Source organism: Bison bison, unplaced genomic scaffold, assembly GCF_000754665.1.
Source record: "Bison bison bison isolate TAMUID 2011002044 unplaced genomic scaffold, Bison_UMD1.0 scf7180017864356, whole genome shotgun sequence".
In the NCBI taxonomy this organism is placed as follows: domain Eukaryota; kingdom Metazoa; phylum Chordata; class Mammalia; order Artiodactyla; family Bovidae; genus Bison; species Bison bison.
In genome coordinates, this window is record NW_011494928.1 from 2,477,944 (window position 1) to 2,495,030 (window position 17,087).

General features: G+C 40.5%; 1 protein-coding gene across 1 annotated transcript in view; it reads left to right on the forward strand.

The window, feature by feature from the left end:
* The window catches only part of FAT3 (FAT atypical cadherin 3), a 644,263-nt gene that overhangs the window by 175,525 nt on the left and 451,651 nt on the right, over positions 1-17,087 (forward strand). Inside the window, exon 2 of the mRNA XM_010855186.1 lies at positions 12,737-13,051. Within this exon, the coding sequence (XP_010853488.1) occupies positions 12,737-13,051 (315 nt within the window). The remainder of the gene's footprint in view (positions 1-12,736; positions 13,052-17,087) is intronic.

The following is a 17,087-nucleotide window of genomic DNA, read 5'->3' on the forward strand; positions in this document are numbered from 1 at the left end:
TGGGTGGCAGAAATGGTCATGGTGCGCTCGCTGCGGCTGCGGACCGACTTCCGGTGCGGGAGGATCGACTTCCGGTGTGGGAGGGCCCACGGGAGGGCCCACCCGCTCCTGTCTTCACCCGGTCTCCCTGGGCCAGGGCTCTCAACCCTCTGCAGGAGAGGATGGCTCTGGCTGCTCCGCCCTCTGCAGCTGGCCTTTAACTTAGAGACTTTCTGCTGGAGGCTGAGCAGACGCTACAGGTGATGCGGGACTTGGGGTGTCTGTTTACGCCGCCTGTCCCAGCTCCTGGTCGTACACAGGCTGCACTCAGAAGGCGCTGTTGCAGGACGTCCAGTCTGTGCCGGCGCGGTCGCTGCCCTCTCTGGCTGTCTCCACAGTGGGGCAGGCTCACCCACCTACACCTCCTGCAGCCTCACGTGGGTTAGGGAAGACTTTGCCAACCGGGGAAGATTAGATGTTCTCAGTGGGGCCTCCTGCCATCTTAATTAAACTTTCTTTCAGCAGCTCTTCCTGTTTCCAGTCTCCTGGGGCTAACTAGGTTGTTGTTGTTTTTTTTTTTCCTTTTTAGCACGTTGCCATATGTTGGACGCTGTTAATGGAATTATAATAATTCTCGGCTGGGTTCTTTCTGCGCAGCCATCAAAACTCCGTTGGAAATAGAAACACCATTCACTCGTTCAACACATATTTAATGTCCAAGCATTTTGTGCACAAAGCTTCAGGGGCTCTAAAGGTGCTGGGATCTGTGTGGAGGAAGACAGGAAGGATCCGCTCTGCCCTGGGGGGTAGTATAGTCTAATGCGGAGATAGGCACTAAGTCCAGAATTAAGGTCACCTGCCATGAAATCTGCTTCTCAGAAAGGCAAGTGCCTTTGTAACTACAGAGCATGTCTAAGACTTTGAGCAAATAGCAGGCCAGTATGGACCCCAATACAAAAATTCTGTAGGCAACCTGCAGTCCAGGATGATCTCCTGAAAATCCAGGGTTATTCCTGCATTTATTTTAGTTTTTTTTTTTTTTTAATTTATTTTATTGACAGTTGATTTACAATGTTGTGTTAGTTTCTATTGTACAGGAAAGGGATTCAGTTCTACATATACATGAATTCTTTGTTATATTAATCCCCCAATTAGGACCTAGCTGTTTATCCATTCTCTACGTAATACTTTGCATCTGCTAATCCCAAATTCCCAATCTGTCCCCCGCCAACTCTCCCTCTTGGCAATCACAAGTCTGTTCTCTGTGTCTTTGTGTCAGTTTGTGTTTCATAGATAAGTGTATTTGTGTCACATGTTAAATTCCACATATAAGTAATACCATATGGTATTTCTTTTTCCCTGCATCCTCTTTCTTTTTTTAGCTGTTCTCATTTTATTCCTGCATCCTCTTTAATATCACAGTTCCCATGCTGTCCTTTGCTGTTGCAGCCTTCCTTAGGGACCTGGGATTTCAGCTCTGTTGGACTATGCAGTGTAGACACGTGAAAGGAGGAAGGGAGGGCAGTGAAGGCCATGACAGCCCAGAGGCCTCCTTTCTAAACTCCCCTCCTCTCTGCTCTTTGGTCCTCCTGTGTTCCTAGTATCTGACAAGGAACTACCCTAAGTTTAACTTGGAGCCACATTTGTTGAGGGATACCTCCCAAATACCAGTCTTACACATTTTAATGTCAGTGATTCAACTTTCTTTGGATACTGGAAATTTATCAGTAATGTACATACACTGTCTATACCTAACTTCAGAACCGTTCTTGGGAGCCATTCACATACATGTCTTAATCAGTGTGTTAACAGAATATAATAAAATAATTTTCAAATTATCTTGAATTTTCACAGTAATGCAGAGGTCACGTTATTACTGCTTTATTTTTAGAGTTTCTAAAATAGTTGTTTCTGATTCCTTGCATATTATTTGCATCACAGTATGGGCAGTATCTTAATTAATGTTCTTACAAAGGGGAGAAAATTCAACATGATTTTTCATCTTCATGTTGAGAAAACGGCATAGCAATTTGTTCACAAATCTCAATAATTTGTCCTAAAACTAACATTTACCTGTATTGCTATTTGCACAGCTTAGAATCACTAAGCACTTTTAAATATAGAAATTTTGGAAAAGAGTTCCTAACCGAGGCATAAAATCAGCATGGTAACAACACACTAGGCTTAATAGCAGTCTTTTTTTCTTCTTCCTGCAAGTCAACAGCTACATGTTTATCAAAAATGCAAGCCTTGTGCCTGCGCACACTGATGTTAAGGACTCCAGCTAGACGAGGGGTCTGCTTTTGTTTTCTTCTCAAAAGCTGGCCTAACAGCCTGAGTATTTATCTCTGTCTTGTCAGTGCCTCTGGTACTGTCCACAGAGCAAGTGGGCACATTTCATCCCAGTTATGAATAGAAGATGAATCCAGGGTGGCGTGCACGTGTCAGAGGTTAGAACTGTTTAATGGGATGAAATGCGAATGAAAATTGGAAAACAATCCCAGGAATCTGTAGAAGATGAGAATGGAAGAAACTCAATTAGCTGAAACCAGACACTTCCCTCCTCTGGGCCCTGGTTTCTCTAGGCTATTGTAGGTGCTTATTTGGTTATAAATAGGAAAGCAAAGAGTTTATTGTTTCCACTGTAAAGAAAGGTAAGGTGGTTTCAAGGATTTTATTCATGTGCATGTATAGTCCCTATAACCTAATCAGCCTAACTTAATTACCTAAGTATGGCGTTGTCTGTGTAGTTTCAGCAAAACTGGTTAAAGGAAAAAGCAGTCTAGTGAGATTTAACCTGAAAGGATGAAAGAAGACACAAGTTCTGGAGGCTGTTTTTCTCCTAGATAAGCTTTTATAAACTTGTCATAATAAACGTAGTTATAAGTTTTCAATCACATTCGGGAAAAAGCAACCACAATACTAAACTTAGACTCCAATCCAGCTTCCTTTGTTTACTCTATGCTTCACTTCCATCACCTAGAGTGTGTTTTTGCCAAGGAAATCATTTCAGCTTTTTGGGGTATCGTATACGCAGTTATCTCTGCAACTTCAGTAAAAATATTTTCTTGGTAAATATCCACTCAGCTGTGAAAGTCAGAGTGCATTCACTTGAGAAAAAGAATAAGGGAGCTGTATGCTTTCATTATTTTATTAAGAAGTTTCTGAAGGCTTTTGCTCTTTATGGAATGGTATGACAGTGCTCAGTCATGTCCAGCTCTGTAACCCTATAGACTGTAGCCCACCGGGCTCCTCTGTCCTGACCTAGGGATTGAACCCGTGTCTCCTGCATTGCCAGTGGATTCTTTACCACTAGTGCCACCTGGGAAGCTCCCTGTGGAGTGTATCTGGGTGAGTACAATGTGACTTATAGTTGCCATATTCTGATATAGAAGAAAAGAAAAAGGAAGAAGTGTTCCCTTTAACTTGGAGAAGAAGTTTTCCAAAAGAGAAAATTTCCATAAAGTCCAAGTGGTGCAGTCCCAGTTTTAAGAGTGAACTTTGTACCACCCTGCATTGCTTTCAAGTAAACACAAGAGCTTTTGTGACTATGTCTGTAGTACACACTTTAACGCATTAGCCCAGACATTTTGGTTCAGGAGATCTTTCTTCAAGTCTAGTCTAACTTCTTGGAAGTGAAAAGGCTTTTCTAAGCAAAACTTAAATTCCCAGTCCCAGATTTTTTTTTTTTTTTGGTATATACCATATGAGGTCGTGGATGCTAACTAAACTTACTGTGGAAAACATTTCACAGTATATGTGAGTAAAGAAAATATGCCATACAGTACAGTAAAGTACAACCTTAAAAGTATACTGGGATGTATGTCAATTGTATCACAATGAACCTGGGAAGGAAAAAAAAAAAAAAATCCCAGTCCAAATGAAGACTCTTATAGAGCTAGTCTGCTCAGAGAACCCAGGTCCCTTTGTCCTTCGTGCTAAGTTAAGTTGGTAGTAGATAATCCTAAATATTGGATTAAAGTATGACTGATATCTAGTGTTCTTTCTTGAAGAGCTAAAGGTTATGCTCTGACATTTCATTTAAAAATACTACAGCATTTTTTAAAGCTGAAGAATTTGTCTTTGTGGACAGATGTTAATTTCATTTAAGGTGTGCCTCATATAAAGTCTTTCTTTACAATAAAATGTTTAGCACCATCTTGCTGTCAACAGTGTTTTGTCTCACCACAAAAACATGGCATTTGGTTATTGAGTCGAATGGTTAAAATACAGTGAGGAATGATTTAAAGGGTTTTATAAGGTCAGCTGTTAGCTCTATAGAAAGTAAATTGCAGATTTTTTTTTCCATTAACAATTATACAGATTTTTTGAAGATTTAGTAAAAAATGTGGTCAGAAAATGCTGGTAACATTATAAGTAGTGTAGACTTTTTAGAAGACAGTTGACTCAAATGCATTTAAAAATATAAGACCCTTTGACTCATTATTTCTCTCTCTAGAAATTTATTCTAAGAAATAAGTGAAAAAAGATGTAGATGCAAGGTTATTCATCTAAGTATGAGTTATATTAACAATAGCAAAAAATAAAATATGACCTAATAAATGACTTAGCAAAGAGGCTTCATTAAATAAACGATAAACATTGTGTGAGTATTTCAACAGGTATTTAATGAGCATGTAGTGTGTACTAGCCATTTCTCTAGGGTAGACAACAGTGATGCAACAGAGAAAACTCTTGCACGGAGGGAGCTTATATTTTTTGTTAGTTGGCTAGTGGGCAAGTGGGCATTACCACACAACCATTAAAAGCTAAATGTATAGAACTACAGGTATTGGTATGGAAAGCTGTTCAGTAGATGAGTAAGTGAGGATCCACAATTCCTGAGAAATATTCTGCTTTGGGGAGAAAATAATCTAGAGCAAAGGCAATACATCAAGGACATTAACAGTTATTATCTTTGGGTCATGAAATAATGGGTGTTTTAAAAATGTATTTAGTTTGCATATTTTCTTCTACAATGAAGTCTTTTTATTTTTAACACAAAGATTACCTAGTAACCAATTTGAATGCTCTAAAAGTTTCTGCCAGGCGAAAGATCGCCTCTTTCTTTTTCTTCCTTCTTTTTCTCTCTTTCTTTCTTCTTTCCTTCCTTCCTTCTTCCCTCCCCCCCCTTCCTTTTCTTTCTTTCTCCCTGTTTCTGCCTCTCTGTTGCTCTGTCTCCTGTCACTGAAGCACAGGAATAGATAGGAACTCCAGCTTTCCCCCATAGACCCGTTTCTTTGTTCCTCTCCATTGCTACCAGAAAGTATTTCTGTGTATATAACCAAAACGGTTTGTGCTGAGGTGTGTGCTCATTTCTTCGAAAGATTCCAGCGAATTACTGCTCTTTGTGAAATAACCTCTATGCATTTAGACACTTAACAAAACTAACTCTTGACTTTATTTCATATATTTCCTGAAATCATTTTCTCCTGGTTTAAATTTCAACCTTCCTTTCTACTTGACTGTGTGAACCCAGTCATTGTGCTTAGGGGTGGTATGCAAATTAGCACGGACCACAGAAAGGATCTGAGGCTGGGAACAATCTGCGATACAGAAAAGAAAAGAAAAAACAATGAGAGCTGGATGTGTTGCTACAGATTGGTCCTCTGTCCACTTCCTGTTTTCAGGCTGTTGGCATCTGGTGCTAGCTACACAGACCAGATTTACTGTAGAGAGAGAACAGGTATACATTTTCAGTCCATTCAAAACTGGTCCTGAAAAGTTTGTCTTTGAAAAAAAAATACCAAGCGTATGTTAGTACTGAGTTCATAGAACTTCCTGGGAGGCTTTTGAGCAGGCAGCTAAGTTTTAAAATTCGTGGGTCCCAAACAGACGAGGAGAGCTGTCCATTTTCATTAACTCCAAACAAAAGCTTGAAATCAGCCTGCAGTCTTTTGCCTTAATTTCATGTGCTGCTCTCCAGCCTTGAGCCTTGTGAAATAACAGGCAATGAAGGCGGCTTGCATTTCAGGACATAATTGTTTCCTGCAACTGTGTTGTGGCTTTTTCTTCTTCTGCAAAGATGAAAGATATCTCAACAGGAGTTGGTATGAAGAGGAGGGAACAGAGTAGAACAAAAGTGTTGGGTGGATGAGAATCAGCGGAGGAGCGGCCAGTGAGAGAGTGAGCCTTGCGGGCTCTCTATCTGGGGCCCAGGACTTTAATTCCGGCTGTCTGTGGTGCGAATCTGTGTACAGTGCAGTGTGTAAGTGAATGATAAAATCAACGGATGTCTTCATGAAGCTGCATCTTGGCTTCAAGCCTTGAAGACAATACCGTGGCACCATCCACATTCTTGGTAGTAAAGGGACGACTCAAAACTGCACATGTTTTTTAAGAAAACCGTCTTATCCTCAGGGCACCAAGAACTGGCGCTCTGTGACACCTGAAGGGGTGGGGTGGGAGGGGAATTCAGGATGGGGGGACATGTGTATACCTGTGGCTGATTCGTGTTGATGTATGGCAAAAGCCATCATAATATTGTAAAGTACCTATCCTCCAATTAAAATAAATAAATTTTTTTTTAAAAAAAGAAAACTGTTTTATCAAACAGGATAGTTCACAGATGGAGAGTTGACTTTCAGAGCTAGGTAACTCTGCATGTACACTAGAGAAATCTAAAACAGATGACAGGCTCAGTCTATCCCATTTTACTTTGCCTAGTGATCACAGGATGGCGAGATGACTCAGTTTTGTTTTTTTTTCAAATGAAGCTATTCCTCAGAGTGCTTGTCTGTAAAGAGCCAGACATCCCAACTTGCTTGCATTTACCAAATGTTGTGATGTTATCCTTCATTTATTTATCAAACATTTACAGTGTTCCAAATTTCTAGCCACCATCCTAGAATAGAGAAAAACAAGACAGAATGCTCTGTATTCATAGGGAGGTCGTAGTGGATTGGTAAAGGGACAAAGTAAAAGCAGAGGGGGACGCCCCAGACCCTGGCTGGCTGGGGGAGGGTGTTCTCTGAATCTGAAACTTCCTTAAGGAACAGAGAAGATGGTTTGGTTCCTGGAGGCAGGGACTGAAGGAGCAGGGAGTGCAGATGCCTTTGTACAAAAGCAGAGGGGTGATGGGGTATTTAAGGAAGAAGTTGTCTTCCAGTTCTCCTGGTCTCCAACCATTCCAGCAACTGAGGATCTTCTGAGGAGATATAAAAATGGATTCAGAATAATATATTAAAACAACTTAAATAGAGGGAAGCAAGGAAACTATTGAATTTCCTGCTACCAAAGAGCTGATACCAACCCACTGTGAGGGATGCTGGGGCACGGGATTGCCTTCTTTTTCATGATAATGGGCACATGCGGGTAGATCAGCAGGCAGCTCCAGTAATGAAAAGAGAGTGTGCTCCAGTTCACAGCTCCAGATTCCAGACCCGACTCTGCCACTCAATTAGCTGGGTGATTCGCTTAAAATTTTCACTTTTAAAAGTGCTTTAAAGCGTATGTTTAAATATATTAAGTGTCAAATATGTGACATATAAAGCGTATGAAAGTATATGTGTGTGTAGTATGTATATACTAAAATGTATCTGAAGCATTTTGAATAGCTGTTTTAAGATTCTGTCCTCCCACAATTGCTTTGTGCCTCTTGGCTCCTCCCATTTTAGCTGATTGCCGTTGATTTTAGTCTGTTTCAGAGTGGTAAAGGTTATAGGGATGACCATGGGTGTGAATGGAGTGACCTGGGTTGAGCTATGAGGATAAAATCCCTGTTCTTGCCCTAATTATCACCACACGCGGCTCAGAACAGTGATCCTTCCTAAGGCCATAAGAGCTTTATACAAGTCTAGGAATGAATAGGAAAAGAAAGAAAAATAGTTATCTGTGTGATCCTCTTAAATAAAGTCAAGCAAGGGTTGGCTAAAAGGGATTATGAAGCCCATGAAAGAATTCCATGTTCTCTCAGATATAAAAGTAGTAAGTGTTTGATTCTTGAAGAAATAAGTAATTTAAAAATACACTTAATGTTAACACTGGGGGAAGGTGGGTGAAGGTTGCCCAGGAACTCTAGTTCATTTCTTTGTACCTTCCTATAGTTTATAATTATTTCAGAATAAGAAGTTTTATAAAATGTAAGTGCACTGAGCATTGGGAGTTAATATTTTGACTAACTGGGAATAAGAATTAAAGATATATATATGCACAAGGAAACAGGTAAACCTCTATTAGAAGTATTTACAAAGAATATACTGCCAGGGTGTTTTTAAAGGTTTGTGTGTGTGTGTCTTTTTTTTAACTGCCTCAAAATCTATAATACTTTTCCTGGAAGAGGGGTTTTCATCATGTTATGTAGGCACATGGCCACCAAAGCATTCCCTAAACCATTTGTTGACAGTTTTTTTATTAGAGTAGTTGCGGATGTTTGGGTGTCATTTTTCTGGGGCAAGATATCATTTGACACCTTGGTTGCTCCATATGGAGATACGGCTGGAAAATGATGAGTTGAGTAACCCAGCCTGTGATAGTCATCTGCTTTGAACAGCTCCATGAATTTTTCCTCTCATTTCCAATATTCAGAGCTTAGTCGATAAGAACAAGGTATATATAGTTGTTTTTTTTTTTTTAATAATTTGTTTGTCAAAAAGAAAACAACTATAGCTGGCATGTGCTTCATGCTGGGATCAACTTATTCCATTTCAAACTGTGCACAGTTCTAATAAATAAATAAACACAGTTTATGTACCTGCTTATACTATTAAATATTGTTACCTAAATAATTCCAGTCTGCCTTTATTATACAGTAAGAAGAAATAGATGGAAAAATTTTTTATAAACCTAAGCATATCTCAAAGAGTATAAAAAATCCCAACTGTATTTCTAAAGGACTTTTTAATGGGCATCTTAATAAATATCAACATAAAGCTGGGTACCTCAGTAGGGTCTATGTTGTGTATTTCTGTGATAGGTGAAACGTGAGGAGAAGGATGTATCTGCTTTTGGGATATTCTACCTGAGTCCTCTCTACTGAGCAGCACCCCCAGAAACTTGCTTTTAGAAGCTCACTGTAGACGGTTTATTTTTGTTTTAATTGTTGTTCAGTCACTCAGTCGTGTCCAACTCTTTGCAACCTCATGGACTGCAGCACGCCAGGCTCCCCTATCCTTCACTATCTCCTGGAGTTTGCTCAGACTCATGTCCATTGAGTTGGTGATGCCATCCAACCATCTTATTCTCTGTCATCCCCTTCTCCTTCTGCCCTCAATCTTTCCCAGCATCAGGGTCTTTTCCAATAAGTCGGCTCTTTGCATCAGGTGGCCAAAGTATTGGAACTTCAGCTTCAGCATCAGTTCTTCCAATGAATATTCAGGACTGATTTCCTTTAGGATGGACTGATTGAATCTCCTTGCAGTCCAAGGGACTCTCAAGAGTCTTCTCCAACACCACAGTTCAAAAGCATCAATTCTTCCACGCTGAGCTCTCTTTATAGTCCAACTCTCACATCCATACATGACTACTGGAAAAACCATAGCCTTGACTATATGGACCGTCATAAATAAAGTGATGTCTCTGCTTTGTAATATGCTGTCTAGGTTCGTCCTAGCTTTTCTCTCAAGGAGGAAATTCATGGCTGCAGTCACTGTCCATAGTGATTTTGGAGCCCAAGAAAATAAAATCTGTTACTACTTCCACATTCTCCCCTCTGTTTCCATGAGTTGATGGGACCAGATGCTAATCTGTTACATGGGGAGGAGGGGTAGGCAAAATCTGAGAGCATTTTAATTAGATTAAAAAACACAAGAAGGATTCCTTATAATTATGTAATCACCAAAATGTTGTCTGATTTTGCTTATTATTAAATACTATTTAAATTAAAAAAAATGGGATGAAGAATACTTTTGGAAATAATGATTGTATTTGTTGTCTTGATGGTGGTGATGGTTCAAGGGTATCAAAACTTACAAATTGTTTTCTTTGAATGTGTATAGTTATTGTATGCCAATTATACCTCAATTGAAAAAGTAAAAAGGAATGCATGGTAGTAATTAAAAAAAGCAATGGGCTTATATGATTTTGGTAGTCTTTGGAAACCTCAGAAGCGAGTTTTTGCTTGATAGAAAAGCTCATTTTTTAATTGTGACCATGTGGATCATAATTAGCTGTGAAACACTGAAGAAAGTGAGGAAATGCTATCGCTGGGCATTAGTTGCTTAATATGGTTAATATGGAGCCTTGGATGAATCTTAAAATAATTGTCAACACATTTCCCAGTCATTCTTTTCTTTTTGTCCTCAGATTTTTGGATCAGGAATGATGCCTGAACTCTGTGTTCCAAGATACTCATTTGCACTTCAACTTAATGAGTAAATAGCCATAAACATATTTCATATTAATGAGAGAGAATTCTAACTTCTAGAGGACATGTCTGATGTTTCATTAAAAAAATAGAGTAAAAATTCACCCATATATTTTAATTTACATTAGTGGGTGCCTCTCATCCAAGGATTTTTCAAAATCACCTAAATGTCCAAAGCCAGTAATACACCATCTCCCAGTTTGACAGGTGCAAGAAAAGAGATTTAAGTGATTTCCAGGGACCACAGAACAATTCTGTGACTATAAATCTGTGTGTGTGTGTGCAGATGCTTGCTGTCTGTGCATGTGAGTGCATGCATGGTGGGTGATCAGGCAAGGTACAGACAAAGCTGACCTACCTTCTTTGATTTTGTTCCTTGTTAAATTTTCTTTTTAATGGACTAACTTTGCTGTTCCCCAAACCAGCCAGATATTTTCATGAAAAGGTATCATGGGCAGTCACAAAGACCAAGCAATAATATGCCACATGACTGGAGAAGAAAATAATATCTAATAAGACTTTCCATCCCAAACTTCTCACCTTCTCTCCTCACCCTTACTTTGGGGTGTGGCTACTGTTTGCAAGGCTTTGGGGTACTTATTTTGATTCATCTTGGTTTAACATATACTCAGTATCTATTAACACTATAATATGTTGCAAACTTTGTGCCAAACACTCAACATGCATTTAATTACATGATCATCATGGCACTGAGATAGGGGTGATAAAACTAGGCTTGCTGGGTTTAAACACATTGTACAAGGTCAAAGAGGTGGCAAGTAATGGAGTCTGGATTTCGAAGCGGAACATTCAAGGCAGGCAGACCTGGGTTCTCCAATTAGCCATGCAACCTGGAACACGTTACATACTCACATTTGAGACTTAATGCCCTCATTTATGGAGAAGGCAGTGGCACCCCACTCCAGCACTCTTACCTGGAAAATCCCATGGATGGAGGAGCCTGGTGGGCCACAGTCCATGGGGTTGCTAGGAGTCGGACACGACTGAGTAACTTCACTTTCATTTTTAACTTTCATGCATTGGAGAAGGAAATGGCAACCCACTCCAGTGTTCTTGCCTGGAGAATCCCAGGGACTGGGGAGCCTGGTGGGCTGCCGTCTATGGGATCGCACAGAGTCAGACACGACTGAAGTGACTTAGCAGTAGTAGCCCTCTATGAGAGAATTAGAAAGTTTGCAGGGTTCTTTGGTGGATAACTTTAGACCTAAAACTTCAACATCTGTTGTACAATCTCCCTTTGAATCACTTAGCTGTTTTGAATTTTAGGCAACTCTATTCTGGCCTGTTTCTGGACAGATGCTCTCCTCCCTCCACTTGGCAGTTTGCTTAGTCAAAATCTGTAGGCCATATTATGTGCCTAATATGGTCAAAACTCTAACAGGAGAACCAAGGATAGAAGATTCAGGCCAGAACAGGAGAACCGCTTCTTCACCCCGTCCATGGATGTTTTTTACAGTGTAACAGTTTACAGGAATTCCATGCTTTTCATGAGTATCCTAATTACTTTTAGAGCTTTTATAAGCTGAGCCCCAGAGTTTTCCCATCACAGTGGTAAGTACTTAAGAGTTCTTGCAGTAAGTTTCTGCAGCTTTGGTGCTTTGGGTGAGGGCTGTAATGATATTCAAGAACACTGTGTTTTCCTTTGACTTTTCTGGCACATGTTTGATTTCCTGTTTGGCGCTTGTTTCAACCCTGAAATGAGAAAGGTGGGAAGGAGCAGGCTGGGCATTTTTCTGCTCCTAATTTAAAATGCTTGTCCACGAATATCCCTCAAAGTGGCTCAGAGTTTATTTAGGGCCCTCTGTAGAGTTCTTGAGGGACCTAGAGCTCATGCAGAAAGTATGTTTGTATGGATTACGGTGTCTTCTCTGATTCCTTTGGAATAACTGTGACATTTGATTTGTAGGGGAATTGCATCAAGGAGGCTTATATTTTTGCATGCAAAGCAGTTTCCATCCCAATAGGCTAAAGAACACTTGAAAGGTCTTTTTCACTTTTGTGAATGAACAGATAAAATATTGTGTCCTGGGAAAGCTTTTGGTTGCATAAGAAATCAATGCAACCTCAGGGTAAATGGGAATATTGCTGTGATTGTGCACTGATTTCCCAGGCATCATGGGAAGTGTTTTGACCTCTGCCCACTCTCTTCCCATTGCTCCCAGCTGTCTCGTGTGTGTGTATGTGTTTTGTCCATGCTGGAAATTCAAATAAAGTATTTGTGAATGTGATTATACGTCTCAAATGGTAGACGAACTAGTTAGTATAGTTTTGCGGAAAATAATGTTCTGATGTAAAGAGAAACATCTTGATTTTGTATTTTTTTTTTTTTTCATTTGCCATTATTACTTAGCACAGCCCTTCTCTATTGGAGATGATTGGCTTAGTCTCTTCCCGGTTTGCTCTCTCAGTCACTCTTTCCCTACTCTCTCGTAGGAGTCATCTCTACAGCAGACATTCTTGATCGAGAGACAACGGGGTCGTACTGGCTGACCGTGTACGCCACAGATAGGGGTGTTGTTCCACTCTATTCCACTATTGAGGTCTACATTGAAATTGAAGACGTGAATGACAACGCCCCGCTGACCTCGGAACCTATTTATTATCCTGTTGTCATGGAAAACTCTCCAAAGGATGTATCGGTCATTCAGATCCAGGCTGAGGACCCTGACTCTAGTTCCAATGAAAAACTGACCTACAGGATTACAAGCGGGAATCCTCAGAACTTTTTTGCCATCAACGTCAAAACAGGTAAGGGGATGCTTGTATGACTTTTTTTTCAGTTGTTAGTCCACCTTTTAAATTCACAACTCTGGTATTTGCTGTGCCTTTTTATTTATTTCATTGTGTGGAGAAGAGCATCCTTCTTTCTGGGAACAGTTTCTGAAAAGGTGAATGTTCTTCCAGTCTGTTTCGGTATGTTTTAACCTCAGCTGAATGGAAGTGATGTGATCTAACAGAAATTAAGAGGCTTTCTCAGAAAGCCTTAGGTTTGCTTTAGTCATAATTATAAAAAATGGCTCCTAGACCATTCAGAGAGCTGGCTGCTTGCTCTCGCTTTCTTAGGAGAACATAGCCTAGGCTATGCTGAGTTCTCTGGCTATCTGGCTTTGTGATGCCTCTCCTTCGAGACTGCCTCCCTCACTTGGCCTTAATCCAGCTCATTATAAATAATCTCCTTAAAGCCTTAACTTTAAGGCCCAGATTGTTGTGATTTCTGTATTACCCATCAATGAAGTGTTATGTTTAGAAGAGCTTCCAGTATGTAAATCTTTACATAAAACACACATTTTTAATTTTCTGGGTTTTTGCTTAAAAGTTTCTAGAGATTGCAGAAAACTATACTTGTTGGCTAAGGATCAGAAAGGGCAGGTGTGGAGTTGGTTGAGTGTATTCTGAAGCAAGAAGCAAGTATATAGCACTGGAAAAAAATGCTTTGCAGAGGAAATCTCAGAAGTTCGTTGCTTTCTTGTGATTTGCCTCTTCTTGATATGTACAAGAGGGTGAAATACTCAGTGAGAGCTGAGATGGATGCAGTTTTAATTAATTGAAATTTAGAAGAATATAAAGATATTATTGCTGTTTCCCACTGGGCAAGTTGATGTTGGTCAAAGTTAGGCTGGGTGATGGAAGTATGTTGGTGGGGATGTGTTCTGCTTTCTTGACAAAGTCCTGATGAAGTTGATAGTTGTTTTTCCTGCCTGTATTTGTTCGAGTAGAAACATACCGCTGACCCCAAGCATTTTATAACTGCCAGATTCCCATTAGCATAATGTAAAGAGAATGCCAAGGATTTTTTTTTTAACTATTGATTTTTTTCCTAACTATAATATGAGTAGGTTAGTCATTTTGTTAAGCAGAGTTCAGCATTTGAATAGCTTTGAATCCGGATCCGACCCTCATTTCCTTAGAAGACAGAGTAGTCATCAGCCACCAGTGTCTGATCAAGGCCTCCCTGAACCTGAGGAAGGGCCCAGAGAGCTGGAGCCATGCGCATCCCTTCAGCACCGCCTTAAACCCACGCAAGTGAGGATGCCTGCCCTCCTGATTCACCTCTCACTGTAGCCAAGGACTCTGCAGTATGGTGAAAGAGAAATGAATTCAGATACTCCAGCAAATTAACAAGAAGAAAAGACAAAGACAAAAAAAGTCACAGAAAAGAAGTTGAGGACATGGCCATCTTCACATTTCACTCCCCTGTGGAATCTGAAACACCCCAGCTAGATTCTGAGTCTTCTCTCTTGATTCCATTGGCATTTGAGTCAGTAAGGGCAAGCCCAGTGCCCTCTTTTGCAAAAGACACTGCACAAGGCCAATGTCAACTGGTCTCTTCCCACACTCATGGCTGAAATTAAGGAAAGAATACATGTCACAGGAAAAATTTGGGTTGGAGGTGAAGACCATAGAATGAACATTAGTTGCAGAGAGCATGTAGACTCCTGTAACTAAAGATGTCTTTTATACAGCTTTGAAAAGTTTATGCATAAATTTTCAGAAAGTCCTGTATTATCAAAATTTGGACTGCATTACATGATAGGAACTTCATCATAGTTATAATTTCCCTGTCCTTGTTGTAGATTTTTAAGAAGGATTTGTTCCAAGAATGACGATTTAGACCAACTTTTCTAATAGTCTAAAAGGAACGCATGGCACACTTTGTAATTCTCAGACTCATGATAAAAAAACATTGGATTTTGTTTCTCCATTTAGTCATTCACCAAGCGTGTACTGTGCCTTCTGGTTTACAAACAAGATCTACTTTATAGAGTTATAAACTCAAGAGATGGCCCACGCTTATCAGGGACCCAAAGGTACATGAAATTAGTAAAATGACAAACATTTATGATAGAGTGAAAGTAGAGTGAGAGAGTGCAATAACTGATTATGGTGGAAGAGTTTCACTCAATATGGGGCAGGTGAGAGTGGTGGTCAGGGCATACTTCATGGAGGAGGTAACATTTGGGGTTAGAAGTCCTGGTTTTCAAAACCTTGCTCTGTACATCTAACTGGGAAGCACCATAAACTGCAAAGAAAAACATAGACTAAATCAGACTCTCTGTGCTTTATGAGCTTGGGCAAGTTATCGAACCTCTCTGAACTTCATTGTTCAGTGAGAAAGGATTGTTGCAAGGGATAGAGAAGCTCTCATGTGAAGTGGTCACCACAGTGGCTGGCACATTGAAACTGTGCAAAGAAAGTTGGTACCCCATCTGACTGCTGTAACTGATTACAGGCACATCATTTAATCTCCTAGGGCCTCAAGTTCTTACCTAGAGAAGGAAAATGCCTTGCTTTCTTCATACGAATTGCTCATGAAGTTTCAATGTCATGATGTGTTTGAAGGCCATTGGTGAAATACAAATCTCCAAAAGAATCATATTATGGCTGTTCCTATTTCTGTTGGGGTGCATGGAACCATAAGCCTGGTGTAACTCTTGTTAAGTGTGTTGCTCTAATAATCCTGTCCATGGAGAAATTTCCCTCCAATTCAACAAACCCTCCAATGAGACGCTTTAATTTTGGGCATACCTCTTATTTCTCTAAAGCCCTTTGTCTGCAATGGTTACACTAATGTAACATTTTTCAGGAATGCAGGGGAGATGTACCTAACTGGTATATTTAGGTAAGATTTATGCTTTAGATTTTTTTCAACTAGATGTGGACCTGGGTAAACTGACCTTTCATTCCTCTGTGGTAGAGCTGAAATTTAGAGAGTTTCGTTTTGCTTCGGCAATGTGCTCCATAATAAATAGGATTAAAATGATTAATGCAAACTCAAATAATGTCAATGCTTAGGGTCCACAGCTTGCAGCAGATAACAGATGTCCTGAACTTGAGAAGGGAGAGAGAGACAGAGATTTCTCTGATGAACACTCTGTTCTCTACCTAAAGAACTGTTTTGTTTTGTTTTTTTTCTACCAGACCTAAAATCACTTACAGTCAGTAGTCTGTGGACTTTCTCCAATAATTCCTGTGGCTTAAGAAGGAAAACAAAAGCTGTAATGCTCCTAGGTCCTTTCTGGCTTGTACAGAGAAACCTTGATTGATTCCAGGCTGAGCAGTTGATTTCAATCAAACGCAGCTTCCAGGCAGGGCCCTGCCTTGGCTTGTCAGTAACCGGAGCCCTGCTCACGTGTTCTAAGCTGGAGACACGCAGCAGGCTGGTGTTCACCTGTCTCTCTGGGTGAGCGGGAACTCGAATGCTTTCTTCCAGCATTTGTAGTGAAATCCAAGCTGGCCACTGAGTGGTCGTCCAGGCTGATTCGGGGAACAGGTGTGGGAAGTTCCTCTAGGATTTCAGAGTGTTTACTGTAGTCTTGTCTATAGTATGGAAGCCATTTAGCACAGTGCCAGCATGCTAGCATTTAGTAGAGCACTCAGTAAATGTTGTTATTATTATTCAGTTCAGTCTCTCAGTTGTGTCCGACTCTATGTGACCCCATGAACCGCAGCACGCCAGGCCTCCCTGTCCACCACCAACTCTCGGAGTCCACCCAGACCCATGTCCACTGAGTCGATGATGCCATCCAAACATCTCATCCTCTGTTGTCCCCTTCTCCTCCTGCCCTCAACTTTCCCAGAATCAGGGTCTTTTCCAATGAGTCAGCTTTTCGCATCAGGTGGCCAAAGTATTGGAGTTTCAGCCTCAACATCAGTCCTTCCAATGAACACCCAGGACTGATCTCCTTCAGAATGGACTGGTTGGATCTCTTTGCAGTCCAAGGGCCTCTCAAGAGTCTTCTCCAACACCACAGTTCAAAAGCATCACTTCTTCGGCGCTCAGCTT